The following is a 15,371-nucleotide window of genomic DNA, read 5'->3' as shown; positions in this document are numbered from 1 at the left end:
ACAACTGGGATTTCCTTACACGCGTTCATGTGTAACATGCAGTTTGATGCTGAATTTCTCTCTCAAAAGCAGATGTTCTAACATCCTTGAAGTTTGGGTAGCTAATATGGTCAGCGATGATGGGTGCTGCAATCTATTTACTGCAGTTGTGTGATTGCATTTTAGTCTCTGGGATGTTCTGTTTGTAATGCTCTCAAACTTGCACACATCTTGACCCTGAGGAAATGTGATGAATGCTATGGCAGAGAAAAACGGGATCTCCCCCATGGCCAAATTTATAAAAACAAAGCTTCTGCCCCTGCCCCACAACATATTCTACCCCCGGGCAAGACCCTGTTGGTGGAGCCTGCCTCCTCTTCTGGGTGAGAGAGGGGAGGGGTGTGTGTACAGTGGTACCTTGGGTTCAGAACTTAATTCGTTCCGGAGGTCCGTTCTTAACCTGAAGCACCACTTTAGCTAATGGGGCCTCCCACTGCCCCCGCGCCTTCGGAGCACGATTTCTGTTGTCATCCCAAAGCAAAGTTCTTAACCCGAGGTACTATTTCTGGGTTAGCGGAGTCTGTAACCTGAAGCGTCTGTAACCCGAGGTACCACTGTACACCTTAGGTGAGAGATAGGAAGTCTTAGTGGATCCAACCCCCCCCCCCCATTTCTTGGCACATGGCTAATTGGCATTCCTAAGCTATATCCAGTGGGATTGATTAATTTCCTACAGGAAGCAGCGATGGCTTTAAAAAGGTTAGAAAAATTGATTGAGAACAGTTATGTTGAAAGCTACTAGCTACAATGGCTGTGCTCTGCCTCCACAGTTGGTGGCAGTAATGCTTCCAAATACCAGTTGGTGGAAACCACAGGAGGGGAGAGAGCTCTTGAGCTTCCGTGTTTCCCACAGGCATCTGGTTTGGCCACTGGGATAACAGGATGCTGGACAAGATGGGCCATAGACCTGATCCAGTAGGCTCTTCTTATGTTCTTATGACTGGTGTTTTGTGCTATTTTGCTTTTTTCCCTTTGCTGCATTCATTGTTTTAATTATAGTTTTATTGTATGTTTATTTTGAATTAGGAAGTGTTGTTCATATTTGTTAACGCTCTGAGCTTCTTTCACATCAGCTTAGTTGTTGGAAAAGCAGCTTTCGCATATTCAATCAAATCAAGTGATTTTCTTTGGAGTATGCCAAGGCAGCTGCTGGATACCTATGAGTTTCTCATACTGTTTTGGAGAACCAAATATTCTATGTGAGTGCCATTTATTCCACCTCTGCTTTTTGTGGCACCCCTCTTTCGTGATGGCCATATACACGCCATAATTTCACAGAGCAAAATAGGAACACTCCTGTAACACTCCTACAGTTGTTATAGCAGAGATCGTTGCTTGAGATGCCCACTTGCACACCTTCCTCGCTTAACGTGGAGATGGTTGGGGACTCAGCACACAGGGTGACACACACAGGGACCTTGCGGGTGGGGCTTGCATTTGTAGTGCTGCCCCCCATCCACAGCTGCAGAATGAATGTGTACAAGGGAGCTTACAAAACTTTGGTAAAGACAAAACTATGGTAAAGTAATACACCATCTGAGGCCACTGTCTCACATTGCCTAATGGTAGGAGCAGCTCTTGTCTAGACCATTCTGTTGTACTGGAGCAGTTCCTGGAACTATTTCAGGCATTGCAGAAGGTCAGTTAATGCAAGGTGTGAGCTTGCTTTGAAAAGTGCTATTCCTTTTACTTTGTATTGACCCCTGTTCTCTTGCTTCGTGAAATAACAGAGTTAGGGTGATGTCTATCACCTGACAACTCCCCAGTTTATTGCAGCACTGAATCAAACCAATGATATTTGCAGTGATAATAAAATGTCTTTATTGTCTGCATATTTCATCGGTTACATTCATTTTGGAAAAAAATAGTAAAGTGTCTCCAGTCCTACATATATATATATATATATATATATATATATATATATATATATGGAATACTTTCATTGGTAAACATATACAATGTCAAATGCACTTTAATCCTAGCATCCATGATTTTAGCACAAATCAAGGGGAAGCGTTCACCTTTGGCAATTGTGGGATTACATTGATTCTGGTAGCCCAGTAGCTATATCATTAAATGGAAAAAGATACCTATAAATATACAGGATATATATCTGACTTTAGTTTGGTTGGCTATGAAAATAATCTGAATTTGCAACAATGATGCAGTCGCCTATGGAAAAAATCCATCCAGTGTTGTGCCCTTTTACTTTAATTGGTAGTCTTTCACAAAGGTTTATCTACATTTGGAGGGGGGGCATTTACTAAACCTGGGGGTGGGGAGTTTTAAAAATGTCTCTCATCTGGCTGAGATTCTTTTCAGTGTCCTCAAAATTCCTACAGGTATTTTGCCTTAGGAGACCCCTCCAGATTGTCTGGAATCTTGCTGGCAGGGAGAAGAGGGTTCAATGGCACCTTAGGGGTACATGAAACGCACCTGATAAGTGTTATGAATTGTACTGAAAAATATTTCACCACCACCACTCCTAAATTCCTACCAACATTTTGCTTTAGAAGAGCTCTTCAACATATCCCCCTCCAGTTTCATCTTAGGCAATTCTAAGTATAGTGAAGCAGCAATTTGAATATAGTTAATTCATTTGGAGTCGTGCCGTATCCCCATCACTGCACTGAAAAAGTGAGAAAGCTCACTCTCTGCCCATCCAGATCATGAGTTCAAGATAGTAGTTTAAGTGCTAAGGAGCAATTAATCAGCATACAGTGATTTTGTATATGCAGCCATAAGCAGCAGTTTAATGTACTTTCTGTCCTGTGCGTTGCTTGTCTTTCTTTGAAATGCAGTTATCAAAATAACAGATTTACAGCATAAGAGATCATAGGATTTGTTGTGAGTTAAAACTAGCATACATATGTACAGCTTTAGGTAGATCACTCTAAAGTAATATTTACAGTGTAAACATCCATTTTTATTATATAAGAAACAAAAATATCACAATTTTCACTTCACAATATATCTGTTTTGGTTTAAATACGGAAATCATCTCTTTGAAATACTATGAGAAACTCAAAAAAATAGTTTGATCTCATCTTTAGGATTTTTTTGCAGGGTTTTTTTCTTTTTACAGAGTTGTCTTCAGACATTCTAGGGAGAGAGAAAAATAACACGTACTTTAGAAACTTTAATTTAGAAAATGATGGTAACACTTATTAAAAAATTGTACAGTAATCCTGAATTTTAAAAAAGTTCTCAATGCATATGCTAGAAATGGGTCTGAGTGACTCACTCAGTCTTTTGCCTACTTACCTGGAAGTAAGTCCCATTGAATTCTTTGGGACTTACTTTTGAGTAGATGTATAGGATTGCACTATACGTAAAGAAATCAAATGAACCATGATTGCTATTGCAATGCTTCTGATGGTATACAATTGATGTAACAGTCTCCCACTTCGTGACACTTATTCTGAGCCCTCAGAGCATTCCCTTCTCTTGAAGAACAGAGCTGTGTGTGCTCTATGCTCCTCAAGCTAGCAGGCCACCCACAGGTGTAGCAAAAAAACTATCACATCATCATTGCTGAAGTACAAGTCAACTGGTGGAATGGGTGGGAACAGGAGGGCAGTTTTGTCTTTCAGCTCAGGCAGCAAAATGTCTGGGGCAGGTGTGGCTCAGGTGGCAGCCATATGCAAACACAGGCACTGTACCCACTTAGGTCAGTGTATAGGATAAAAACCTTCTAAATGTGACTTCCACTTTGTCAGCGCCAAGACTCGAGCTGGAACTGGACCTTAATAGGTGGATATTCACCTACTGATGGTCTGTGGCAGCTGCGGACAGCATTTGGTTTTCTAGATATTGCTGAACTACAATTCCCATCATCCCTGGCCATTGACCATGCTTGCTGGGGCTGATGGGAGTTGTAGTTCCGCAACATCAGGTGGGCTAAATGTTCCCTACTGCTGGCCTACAGAATCGGTTGTATGATCTGGAGATGGAAGTGAAGCAAGGGCTTGGGCTAAGTCTTGGAAAGCACGTATTGAAGATGCTTGTCCATTGCCTGGTTAAGGACAGAAGGCCAAACTTCTAGTATTTCTATCAGGGCTATTCAATCCAGGGGCCTCATATTCTCTGCCAGCATCACTAATGGTTGCACTTGCTTTCAGGAAAGATCTGGAGCCAGAGACAAGGCTCTCTCTTCCAATGCTGTGGGCTTTGTATAAGAGACGATAAACCTGTGGCCCCTCCAGATGTTGCTGATTCCAACTTCCACCAGCACCAGTGGTCAGGGATGAAAGGGCTTATAGTCTGACATCATCTGGTGGGCCACAGCTTTCCCATCCCTGGTTGTTCAACAGTGGCTCATGTTGTTGGGCTGTTAGCCAGTAGACAACAATAAACTTGTCCTCCTTGGGAAAATGTCATGGTAAATCAAATCATCTTTGTGGCATGGCCAATAATGTCATTTAACTGCCCAAATAGGAGCTGCAATAAGATATAGGGGCTTGTCTTTAAGCATCTCAATGGCAAAATAAGATAAGAATGATAAGATGCATCATTTCCTCTAACAGCAAACCCAGATGGTTGAGTGCCCAATAGGATTGGAGCCAAAGTAGAAACAAGAGAGAAGTAGCAGGATGCTTAGAGTTATGCAGAAGAACAATGGGGTGGGGGTTATTGCTTTTAAACAAAAAACAAAGGGGGCAAAACCCCAAAGTACAGTCTAGTGAGACTGAGCACACTTAGTGGCATCCTGAAATGGACCACTCCTGTTGATGGATGGGGATGCATGGTTTAAATAAATGCACAATTTCTCTCAAGTTATGTTTCACAGGACTCCTTCAGAAAAAAACTTCACTTCAACAAATTCAAACTCTAATAAGTGTAAAAATCATTTTATGTTTGATACTGATTGCATGCCATCTACCCATATTATCCTCAGTACTCAGTGATATAAGAAGTCAACGTCCTCCCCACAGTGCCTCTTTTGACCCACTTAGGCTGCAATCTTACCCATGTCTACACAGAAATAACTTCCTTTGAATTCAATGGGACTGTCTCCCAGGTAACTTGTGCTCGTACTGCAGCCTTAGTAAATAGCAACCCACAGTGTGAGTGTCACTAATATGAATATAAACCAGACTGGCCAAGAATCTTTTTATGCTTACCCACTAACTAGATGGTCAGATTCAGAAGCGACTTAGATTTCAACTAATCAGAAGGCCATGAAAGGTATGAGGAAAGGTGTGGGTGGACTTATTTTTGTTTTAATTAAAAGAAATGCCAGTGTAGTTATCCTCAGAGACACAGTACTATTCACCCTAATTAAACAAGTCAGTTTGGGTTTCATGCCTTAGCACACACAATCTGAGAAAACCCAAGTGAGCCAGGTGAATTAACACTATCAAACCACTCATTTTCATTAGAAATACTTCACAGATATTATCGTTATTTAATCCATGCAATTATCTTCCTGTGAGGTGATTCCCACAGAAATGTCATATGGGAGTCATGTCATTAAGAGCAATTTTCTGGAAAACCCTGGTGGCACATATGAACTATGCACATAATAAACGTAAGATGGTTACTCTGGTTGGTTCAGACTTACCAATGGGAGGTGATTCAGAAGCTCAAGGTCATCTACAGTGACATCATCATAGTTTTCGGAGAAGGCAGGGTCAAGCAATTCCGTTTCATCCCGAAGGCTGGCTGGGTTTAGCTCTTCCTGACTGTGGCAGAGCAGAAGCTTAGATTTAGTTTAATTTACTTCTTGGAATTCATCTTAGAAACTTTCTCCTTTGTTGCATTTTATTGCATCATTAGCCTTTATTAAAATGATTCAACCTGTCTAGCTTTATTATACAAAACAATGTATAGCACTTTTATAGAAATCAGTTTACCTCAAGGCATAATGCTGAACATTTTAGTTAATAATTATGTAATTGCTGCTTGAGAACAAGCGGGTTAGTTCTCACATTCTTAGTTAAATCATGCCTTCTATAGAAAGCATGGAAAAATATGGCTGGATCGTGATGCCCTTTCTTTCTGTACACAATCTTTGTTCTTTCAAGCTATTTTTGTTATAAATTGTCCTCAGAAGAAAGCCGCTGTGATACAACGTCGCTTGCACTTTTCTATATGTTAAAAGGAAGATTGCGTTAATAGCTCGTCACTGCTGGAGACTTCTAAAAAAAAAAAACCACCTGTCTTTTGTGCACTCTTTCTTCCTACCTTCTTTTCCCAGTTAAAACAGAGTTCAAATATTTCTTCACAGCCATCTGCTTTCGAAAGCGACTGTAGTTGTCAGTAAAGACAGCATCTGAATGGCGTTTGACTGGCGGTGTCTGTTCATCAAGGGGAGTGTTATTTCTTGAACATAAAAGAGACTTGCAATTAATACATGAGCCAATCAAAATGCAAGAATTTCAAAACCCACAGGTTGTATTTCTTGAAAGCTAAGTAACTGATGGAAAGTCTATTCTCACTCTTCTTTTCCTACATTAATACAATGACCTCATTTCTTGCCTATGCTCTTAACACAGGTGTGGGGAACCTTTGCCGAACTACAAATCCCACCAGCCCCATGGTTAATATTTAGAGGGCCAAAGGTTCCCTTCACTGGTCTTAAAATGTCTGTGGAAGATTGCTATTCTATATGCACTTACCTGGGAGCAAGCCCCACTGGACTCAATGGGTTTTACTTCTAAGTAGGCATATATAGAATTGCATTGTAACTGTCTCTTACAGTTGTTTTCATCTATTGTTTGCTCAGAATAGACCAACTGAAATCAGTGGGACAAAGTTAGCCATGGCCATTAATAATAATAATAATAATAATAATAATAATAATAATAATAATTTATTATTTGTACCCCCCCCAATCTGGCTGGGTTTCCCCAGCCACTCTGGGCGGCTTCCATAGAAACCAAAAATACACTAAAATAATTATAATGGATTACTCTGAGTAAAACTTAGTTGACTAAACCAAATTTACTCTGGAAAGAATTCAAATCTGGTGGTAATAAATATTGAAAAGACACCTTTGAGTTCTGTCCTGCACTGTTAAGCATGCTTGAAAACCCCACTGAAATCAGTGAAAAATAAGCATGGATCTCTCATTGATTTCAAGCAAAACAAGCAGTGACAAATGCTTGGTGGATAAAATACAGCATAATATGAAATGGAGTTGCCTTTATACTTTTGACTGTCAGTAGCTCTCCCAGCTAGCAGTCTCTTTGCTATCTGTCAAGGATGCTTTAGCTGAGATTCCTGCATTGGACTAGATGACCCTTGGGATCCCTTCCAACTCTATGATTCTTTGACTCTTCAACAGGAGATATCAGGAACTGAACAGGGATGTTATGCAAGCAAAGCTAAGACTACATCCCTCCCACCATCTTTGGCATACTGCTTGTACCAGTTATGGATAAGCTTGTTCCAATTATGGATATCCAACTTTAAAAACTTGGCTGTCAGATTTCACTTTCAGAACAGTGGAGACACTGGGGTGGCCTGCTAGCAGTGACCAGAGGAGAAATGAGTGCTGGAAGGAGCACAGAGAGAAGAAACATCATGGTGCACCTGCAGCAGCACAACCAGATGACTTCATCTGCCCCAGATGCAACAAAACATGTCTCTCCCACATCAATCTCTACAGCCACAGCAGGCACTGTAACTCTCCAGCCGTTCAGCTTCACCCCCAAAGTAGCACTCCTCCATTTTCTCCCAAGATAGATGCCAACAAAATACAAACACATGATGATCGTATGATCAATGTTTGAATTCAAACATAGTGGAATGTGGGTATTTAAGAGGAATGTAGGGGAAACCAGCTGAGTCTGGGAGGAATAGTTACTGGGAGGAATAGTTACTAACCCAACTCTTTTTCCTATAAGCGATTCCAAATATTTTCTTGCCGAAATTTGACCCAAAAGTTTGCTGTAGCCGCTTGTGAAGAGTCCATCGGCATGTCTTGTGTTCCTGCAATTGAAAGTCCTACAGTAAAAAGCTGTGACCTACATTCTCAAGATTGTATATAGTTTCATATTTACAGCTAATGTACAGACAACCATATAGTTACTGCAGCTAAAGATACGTGGATCCTTACAGTTCCAAACACATAATTCTAGTAATGCAAACATAGCTTAAAGGCCATGAAATAAGGAGAGAGGAATGGTCAGAAAGCTTCAGTGAAATTACAAGCAGTTCAGCATTCAGATTTGCAATGATTATTAGATTTTTTTAAAAAAAATGCCTTACCTATCCATAGCTCTGTACACATCATAGTAGAACTTGTCATTCTCAGGTAGTGTAGTTTGCAAAATGTCAGCCTCAGATTTTAATGAACCTTGAGAATGATCAGATTCACTTGCCCCATCAAATGGCATTCTGTTTCCTAATCTAGTGAAGAAGAGGAAAAGAAAACAATGTTTGAAGATGCTAGAGAATTCTTACAACCGCCTCCCAGGTTAAGATTGACTATTACTATAAGACGCCTATAGTAAGCAATTCATAAATGAAATCATTATTGTCATTCATTATGACAACGAAGAATATTAGTCACAATTGCAGATATTTTAAAACTGTGTCCATATCATGCAGATGTCCCTACTCTTTCAATTATTTCAGTACAGACTTCACAATGAACAGTTATACATGCAGAATGATTTCATTATGTGCTGATAAGATAATACAGAAAACATGGTCCTGCCAATGGGAGAGATTTAGGTACACTGAGCTCTCCCATTCAAATCAAGAGGACTTCAAAGTAGTTAACTTCAGTTGATCACAACCATAGTAAATGACCTAAGGGAGTTTCAGTGCAAAAAGGAGATTTTTATAGTGCAATCCTATTCATGTCTGCTGAGAAGTAAGTCCTATTGACCACAAATGGACCAACTCCCAGGTGCATGTTTATAGCATTGCAGCTTTGGTCTGTAATTTAACCTATTGTATAAATGCATGCACATGGCAGTCCCTGTGGTGTTATATTGATAAGCCTCAAACATGATGATGGGAGCAGGACAAGGGAAATTAGAACACTATGCAAAAGTCAAATTGCCATGGTTTAAGTATGGTGACCAGGTATAAAAGAGGACAGGATTCCTACACCATTAACAGTTGTGTAGAGGAGGAAATTCTAGCACATGTAGCTAGCATAATAAACTATTCCTGCCAAATTTCCCTCTTCTAAACTATTAAAAGTGTCGAAGTTCTGTCCTCCATTTCACCTGACCACCCTGTTATCAAGCTCCAACAATGTTATACAATTGAAGAAACTCCATTTCTTCAAAGGATCTTACAGAGCCCCCAAAGGCTTTCCGTAAGTAAAAGAATGTTTCCTTGTACGAATACACAAATGTAAACGAGAAGCCTCCTCAGTTTGCTGGTGCTGTTCTTCATAAAATCAAACCCCCAGCCAGCAGTCTCTTTAGATAATTTACCTGACAAGTTTGGGGAACCTTCAAACATCACTGAATTGTGTCTGAATTGGCCAAACATTTGGCTTCCCAGGGCTGATTTGACAACTGTAGTCAATAGATAATCTCAAATGAATGATAATCTCAAACTACAAATCAATAAAACAATTAAATTGTAATAGATGTTTCGAAACAATGGTTGGACAAAGTGATTCATAGCATGCCAACTATTAACCACAGGGTAATCACACTGAACTATTCAGGACTGAATATGTGACCCAATCGGATATATACAGGAAGTAAGAAAAAACTAAGATCAGAAAGATTGTTGTTTGAATATCTGCTAACTTTTTTCTGTGAAACTGACAACCATCTCTGGCTTGAGATGACTAGTTCCATATTCCTTCCTGCTTCTATCTTTTCATTTCAAGTATCTGTATACCACTTTTTATCAGAATCGATCATAAAGCAGTTTACAAAGGAAATTAAACACCAAAATTAAATAATACTGTATATAAAGCAGATAAATCAAGACCCATTCAACTCAGTCCCCACCAAAATTCCTCAGTCAACCACCACCTCGACACATTCACCCTCCCTCACTCTCAACAATCACCCTTCCCGATAACCAGCGTAAATTCTAAAACTAATATGTGATGTGACTAAAGGAAGAGAGCGTCCTAGTTCTGATATGATGTTGAAAGTCATGTTTCTGCTGAAAAAAACTTGAGTTGGGGGACATTTAATGCTCACTTAAAATCTACAATGGGATCTTGAAGCTCCTGGGGGTTGGTAAGAGGTGGAAATAACCCCCAGCACTTGTTTTCCCAAATTTTCTCAGAAAGGGCTTTAATAAAAGCCATTTTTCTCCTAAGGATTCTTCAACATAAAATTCTTTCTGAGGTAAGATCCATGGACAATACTGAGTGCTACTTATAGCAAACATATAATCCATGATGCCCACTTTAAGATTCTTCCAGCCCTTTGATTCTAGAACTGCTTCAGTTCTGAATTTTCCAATGTGTTGAATACATAGACATGCTATAAAGTCCTTTGTAATGACGGTTTTGCGTTGATTTGACATCTGAGCTTACGATTATGTTCTATAAGATGTCTGTTTCAAGCACAGGGTTGAGAAAAATATTTTAAGTCCTATATGAGAAACCAATGGTCTTTCATAAGTTATTGGACTCAAAAATGTTATCAGCCCAGTTCAGCATAGGCAGAGGTCAGGCATGATGCGAGTTGTAGTTGAATACCATCCGGGGAGCAACAGGTTCCCCACCCCTGAGTAATATGTTCCTTTTATCACAGACTAAATACCAAGGTAGTTGTGATGGAAAATCACTTGCTGAATATTACCTATGTTTCACTTCAACCTGGCTGTCTCTTTGTATGGAATTCCATTCTGTCAGTCCTAATCATGATCTAATGGTAAACACAAGAATATCTGGATCCTCTTTTGAAAGACCCAAATTGTTTCTGACAAACTAGTGCCGTTCTCAAAAGCACAATTCAACAAGAACGCCTTTCATCTTGCCATGCCCCTTCTGTGCCTATTAACAAGCTATTAGAGCATAAATGTGCTTTTGAAGCTGGACATTTAGTTGGCTGGCATTCACTGCTAATGACCGCTAAACTAGGCTAGACCCTAGACTGTTGAGTGCTAATACTCAAGCAGCTCATGATAGAGTATGAATGCAACCAATAATTGTGGACATGTTGATCTGGATTTATATTCTTCTTCCATATAATAGTCCATATTAAACATTTGTAGTAATGGAAGCTGAACTAAAGCTAGAGGTTTTATGTTTCCTGGCAGAAGAGCAGTCAGGAGGCTTAGGACAGACTTTGCTTGATATACACAAGGTCTTCTTGTCTGTTATAAAACAAAGTTTTATTTTGGCTCTCTGTTTTACTGTTAGATATTTAGTTGAGAGTATGTAGGTTGGGGTGCTGGATCTGCCAGTGTGATCCCACCCCACTTATAGGTGAGTTTATTATATTGTATGAGTTTATTATATTCTACTCTTGAGTGCTTTTGAACGAAGAGGGAATGGATGAATCTTCTAGTTAGTTTCTAAAGATTCTCCTGTTGTGGCTGGAATATGTAGATAGTGTTCAGGCAACATGCCCCTTGGTTTTATTTACTAAACATTTTTCTCTGAGTTTTAATATGTAACTGGGCAGTAAACATGTGTGGTTTTAAGAATATCCAAGTCTATGTCAAATGCTTATTAAAGAGCTATCTTTTATCCCTGGGACAGATTGCTTTGAAATACACCTGACTGTTTTTCCTCTGTCCCCACTTCTTGCTGTGTGTGTGTGTGTGTGTGTGTGTGTACCTGCATCCTTTCATAAGGAGAGGACCCTTGGAAGCTAAAAGTCAGGCCCTTGAGGAGGAGGAGGAGGAGGATGATTATGATGATTTACTGTATCCCAGCCACTCTGGGCATGGATCCTAGAACACACCAAGCTTACAACAGCAATTTCAACACAGTAAGAACTAATGCTGAAATTCTGATGAAACAACCTTCTCTAACATGGGGCTTTCCAGATGTTTCAGACTCCATCAGCCCCAGCCGGCATGGCCAGTGGTCAGGGAGGATGGGAGCTGTAGTCCAAGAACATCTGGAGAGCTCTATGTTGGAGAAGGCTGTGATAAAAGGATGGAATGGAAGTAAAGCAGATAAAGCAAATGGTAAAGAAAGCCATCGTATTTTCACTCTTTGGCTAGGTGTTACAAGGTTGCAGATGCACTTCCATTGCATGCAAGGAATCTCAATGATTTTTCAAGGGCACTGAACTGAATAATTTGATGAACATTTTGGACTAACATCTATCAAAGTTACTGCCAAGTAAATATGTCCTCATTTCTTCCTGTCCATTCGTATTGAACTAGTTAGCTATTTCTAGCCTCTTACGCATGAAACAGTGAGAGTCAGTAACAAAAGGCATAAAAGCATACATGAAATATCCAGTCAAGCTATGCCCAAAGTTAAGTTTTCAAAAAAGTGCTCAGTTTCCTTTTGGCTAGTCCAAGTAAAATGATATTGCAAATTTTCCTAAGCACATTCAGGTTGGTCATTGCAAGGTAGGCAGCATTAGAGCATTTCAAACTGGAGGGTTTGGGTTTTTTTTGTTACAGTTTTGTGACATCTGCATCTCCTGTTGGATTTGCAAATCATGCTGTTCTCTAGGTAGGCTTAGCTGGAGCAACCCTTACCTCATAGCAGAGTATGTTCCCAGAGGAGGTAAAGCGAGTGCTTGAGTGCAGAGAACATAGAGGAGAGCAAAGGAGAGGAGAAGCTGGGGGCCGCTTCCATGTTCCATCTTTGTGGACCTGCCTGGACAAAGATAATTTTAAAAAATGTTAACCTCTTGTTGTCAATGCCCAAATTTTGCATAAACAAAAAGACATGGCAAAGGGTGGCCTAATAAACATGAAATTGGTAATTCTGAATAGACAAAGGAAGACCACTGTAGGGCACATTTCAAAATATTAAAAATATATATTAATTTAAAATATTATTAATTAGGCAAAATCATTTGGATTCCTGGTGTTAAGGAATTGTCCTTGAACAAGAAGGTTTAGAGAGGCAAATAAGTTTCTTATGACAGATTCCTTGTGAGATAAGTAATGTGCAGTTGGTAGCAAAAGCATGGATGATTCTTGTATGAATGAGAAGATGAATCACAACAACCATTCGTTGCAGGGGGTTGGACTAGATGACCATCTAGGTCTACAGTTCTATGATTCTTTGCTGCCTTGACAGATCAACTTCTTCATGCATTAAAAGTGCTTATTTTGGTGAGATACACAGTATAAGTTACTTAGAAGCTTTCAGCGAAGCTTAACTTAAAAAAAAGTCAAAGGGTTGACATGCAAGCCAGCAGAGAGAGAAGGAGATAGGTACACAGACTGACAGAAGAAATCACCTTGTTAATAGTATATTGGGGTCAAAATGTTAATTTAAATCAGTTTGATTTTCATAGTGATTTTCCTGTGTCTGGTATTAAAATATGACCATATAACTTTGATATTTCTGCCACCTGACTTACTTTCTTATTGAGCCTAAATGTATTTTACTGTTTTAACAACTGAAAATGCACCATGTATATAATTCAGCATATAAAATCATACTATTTTGTACAGAGCATTTGAAATGTACAGGACCATATGAAATGTACAGGACCGCAGCTGAAGACAAAAAGTGCAGTTCCTCTTTACAGCTTTGAATCAAGATAGTAAATAAATGCTGTTTGCAACCCAGGAGCAGTTACTCGGCGATACCGTTGAAATTCACTGGGAACAGGTCCAGAACTTCCACTTTAAGGGCTTTGGAACTAGAGACAAGGCACTAATGAGCTGGAAAGGGATTTCACATGGCTGTAACGATAATTCATTCATTCTCATGCAAAGGCATCTCTTTTCATTGTTTTACAGTAGCAACTGCACACAAAAGCCCCCCCCCCTCGTGTGGAAGGGGGAGCTGCATTCCCTTCATCAGATACCAAGAATGTTGCTAAGAATAAAATCCATGTGAAATGCCAGCGAAATTGAAGTGGACAATTTCAGAGGAAAGGTCATGTGCAACACAATTCACACTCAAGAAATCTGCATATGGGAGAAGAAGAAGCAGAAAGAGAAACAAAATTATGATAATAAAATAGAAAAAGAGTAGTGAGCAGGGACTCCCATAAGCATATCAGCCGGAAGTAAGATCAAAAGCAGGAGCGGATCTGAAATACTGATTATTTTTCCTGAGGCCAAAGGAAACAACTTCAGTTATCTGGGAGATTAATCAGTAAAGGCATCAAAAGAAGAATTATCTCTCAAACAGATTTGGTTCCACTCTGTGCATAGAAACTTTTTAGCCGTATTTCTTTTGCCACAAACAAACATTAGTCTGGTAGTTCTCTGAACTGAAATCTACCAGCACCACAAAGGGAAACTCCTAAAACTTTTACTTACAAAGCCGGAAGAGGAACCTCAAAGGCAGGTGACACTAGGAGCTTTCCGAAGTGCTGAATTCCCTCGGCAGCTCCACAAGTTTCTTCCTCAGGTGCTGAGCAGGAATGTGCCAAGGAAAGTGCCTGTCCGTTTCTGCTCCCTCTAACTGCCGGTCTGAAGTTTCAGCAGCTCTCCTTCCTGGGCGAATGCCTCTCTCCCCCTTCAGTGCACTCTGTGCAGCCTTTCAAGCAGCCTCATCTTATAGGGTTTATATACACAGGACCACTTTTCCGCTTCAAAAAGAGCAATCACGTTACGTTGTAGACGTCACACTCCCAAGGGGATGAATGGAAATGTCTGTGATTGTTTTGTCCAGGATGCTGTGAGACAAAGGAAGTTCATATTTAATTCATGGGAAGCCCCCCCCCCCGCCTCCTCTCTGTTTAAATTGATTTATTGCTATATTGATGAATGACTTAACATGAGTAACACTGGACTGGGCAAAGAATGCAGCTTTTAAGACACAAATCCTGCTTTCAGGAAGATGGGACTTATAAAACAGAAACCCAGAGCATTAAGTCATAGTTACCCATAGTGGGTCTCTTCTCTCCCCAATTCTTTTAATTTCAGGGAAATTGCCAAGCCAGAGCTCCCTGACTTGTCTTTGGAAGATGAGCAAGAAATATCAGAAGATCCTGATATCAATTTCAAGACATACGACTATTTCTTTGACTTCTAAATTCTCAGATCAAAGAACAACTAAGTTTCAGTACTGTGTATGTTTGATTTTAACATACTGACATCAGGCTGAATCCAAGTATACGAAAGGTTCTTTTCATATTACACAGAAAGCAAACCTAAGTGCTTTGCTTAATAGAATTTTCTACATTTCTACACTGGAGCAGATAATACCTAGGATGTTCCTTTTTAATATTTTACTTTTCATATATTCCCATTTCTTCACTCTGCCAGATATCCTTTCTTTTCAATACCCTTTCTTTTCA

The 15,371-nt window shown here is 39.8% G+C and overlaps 1 protein-coding gene across 1 annotated transcript; it reads right to left on the bottom strand.

Moving 5' to 3' along the window:
* Positions 1-2,763: 2,763 nt before the first annotated feature.
* On the bottom strand, positions 2,764-14,665 carry VIP (vasoactive intestinal peptide). The gene is made up of 7 exons (XM_053382202.1): positions 14,389-14,665; positions 12,640-12,760; positions 8,254-8,394; positions 7,870-7,974; positions 6,226-6,363; positions 5,603-5,723; positions 2,764-3,141 (listed from the first exon to the last, which is right to left on the bottom strand). The coding sequence occupies exons 2-7, from the start codon at positions 12,744-12,746 to the stop codon at positions 3,133-3,135; spliced, it is 621 nt and encodes a 206-aa protein (XP_053238177.1). The 5' UTR covers positions 12,747-12,760; positions 14,389-14,665; the 3' UTR covers positions 2,764-3,132.
* Positions 14,666-15,371: the final 706 nt, after the last annotated feature.

This window comes from Podarcis raffonei, chromosome 3 (genome assembly GCF_027172205.1).
Source record: "Podarcis raffonei isolate rPodRaf1 chromosome 3, rPodRaf1.pri, whole genome shotgun sequence".
NCBI lineage: Eukaryota > Metazoa > Chordata > Lepidosauria > Squamata > Lacertidae > Podarcis > Podarcis raffonei.
The sequence above is the reverse complement of the archived record's forward strand: the minus strand, read 5'-3'. Positions and strand labels throughout refer to the sequence as shown.

Excerpts from the sequence above, each read along its gene's own strand:
- VIP (XM_053382202.1), bottom strand. The coding sequence starts at position 12,746 with ATGGAACATGGAAGCGGCCCCCAGCTTCTCCTCTCCTTTGCTCTCCTC. Across the intron at positions 8,395-12,639 it reads GGAACATACTCTGCTATGAG|ATTAGGAAACAGAATGCCAT; the intron begins GTAAGGGTTGCT and ends CTTCTTCACTAG. Across the intron at positions 6,364-7,869 it reads CTTATAGGAAAAAGAGTTGG|AAATAACACTCCCCTTGATG; the intron begins GTTAGTAACTAT and ends TTTATGTTCAAG.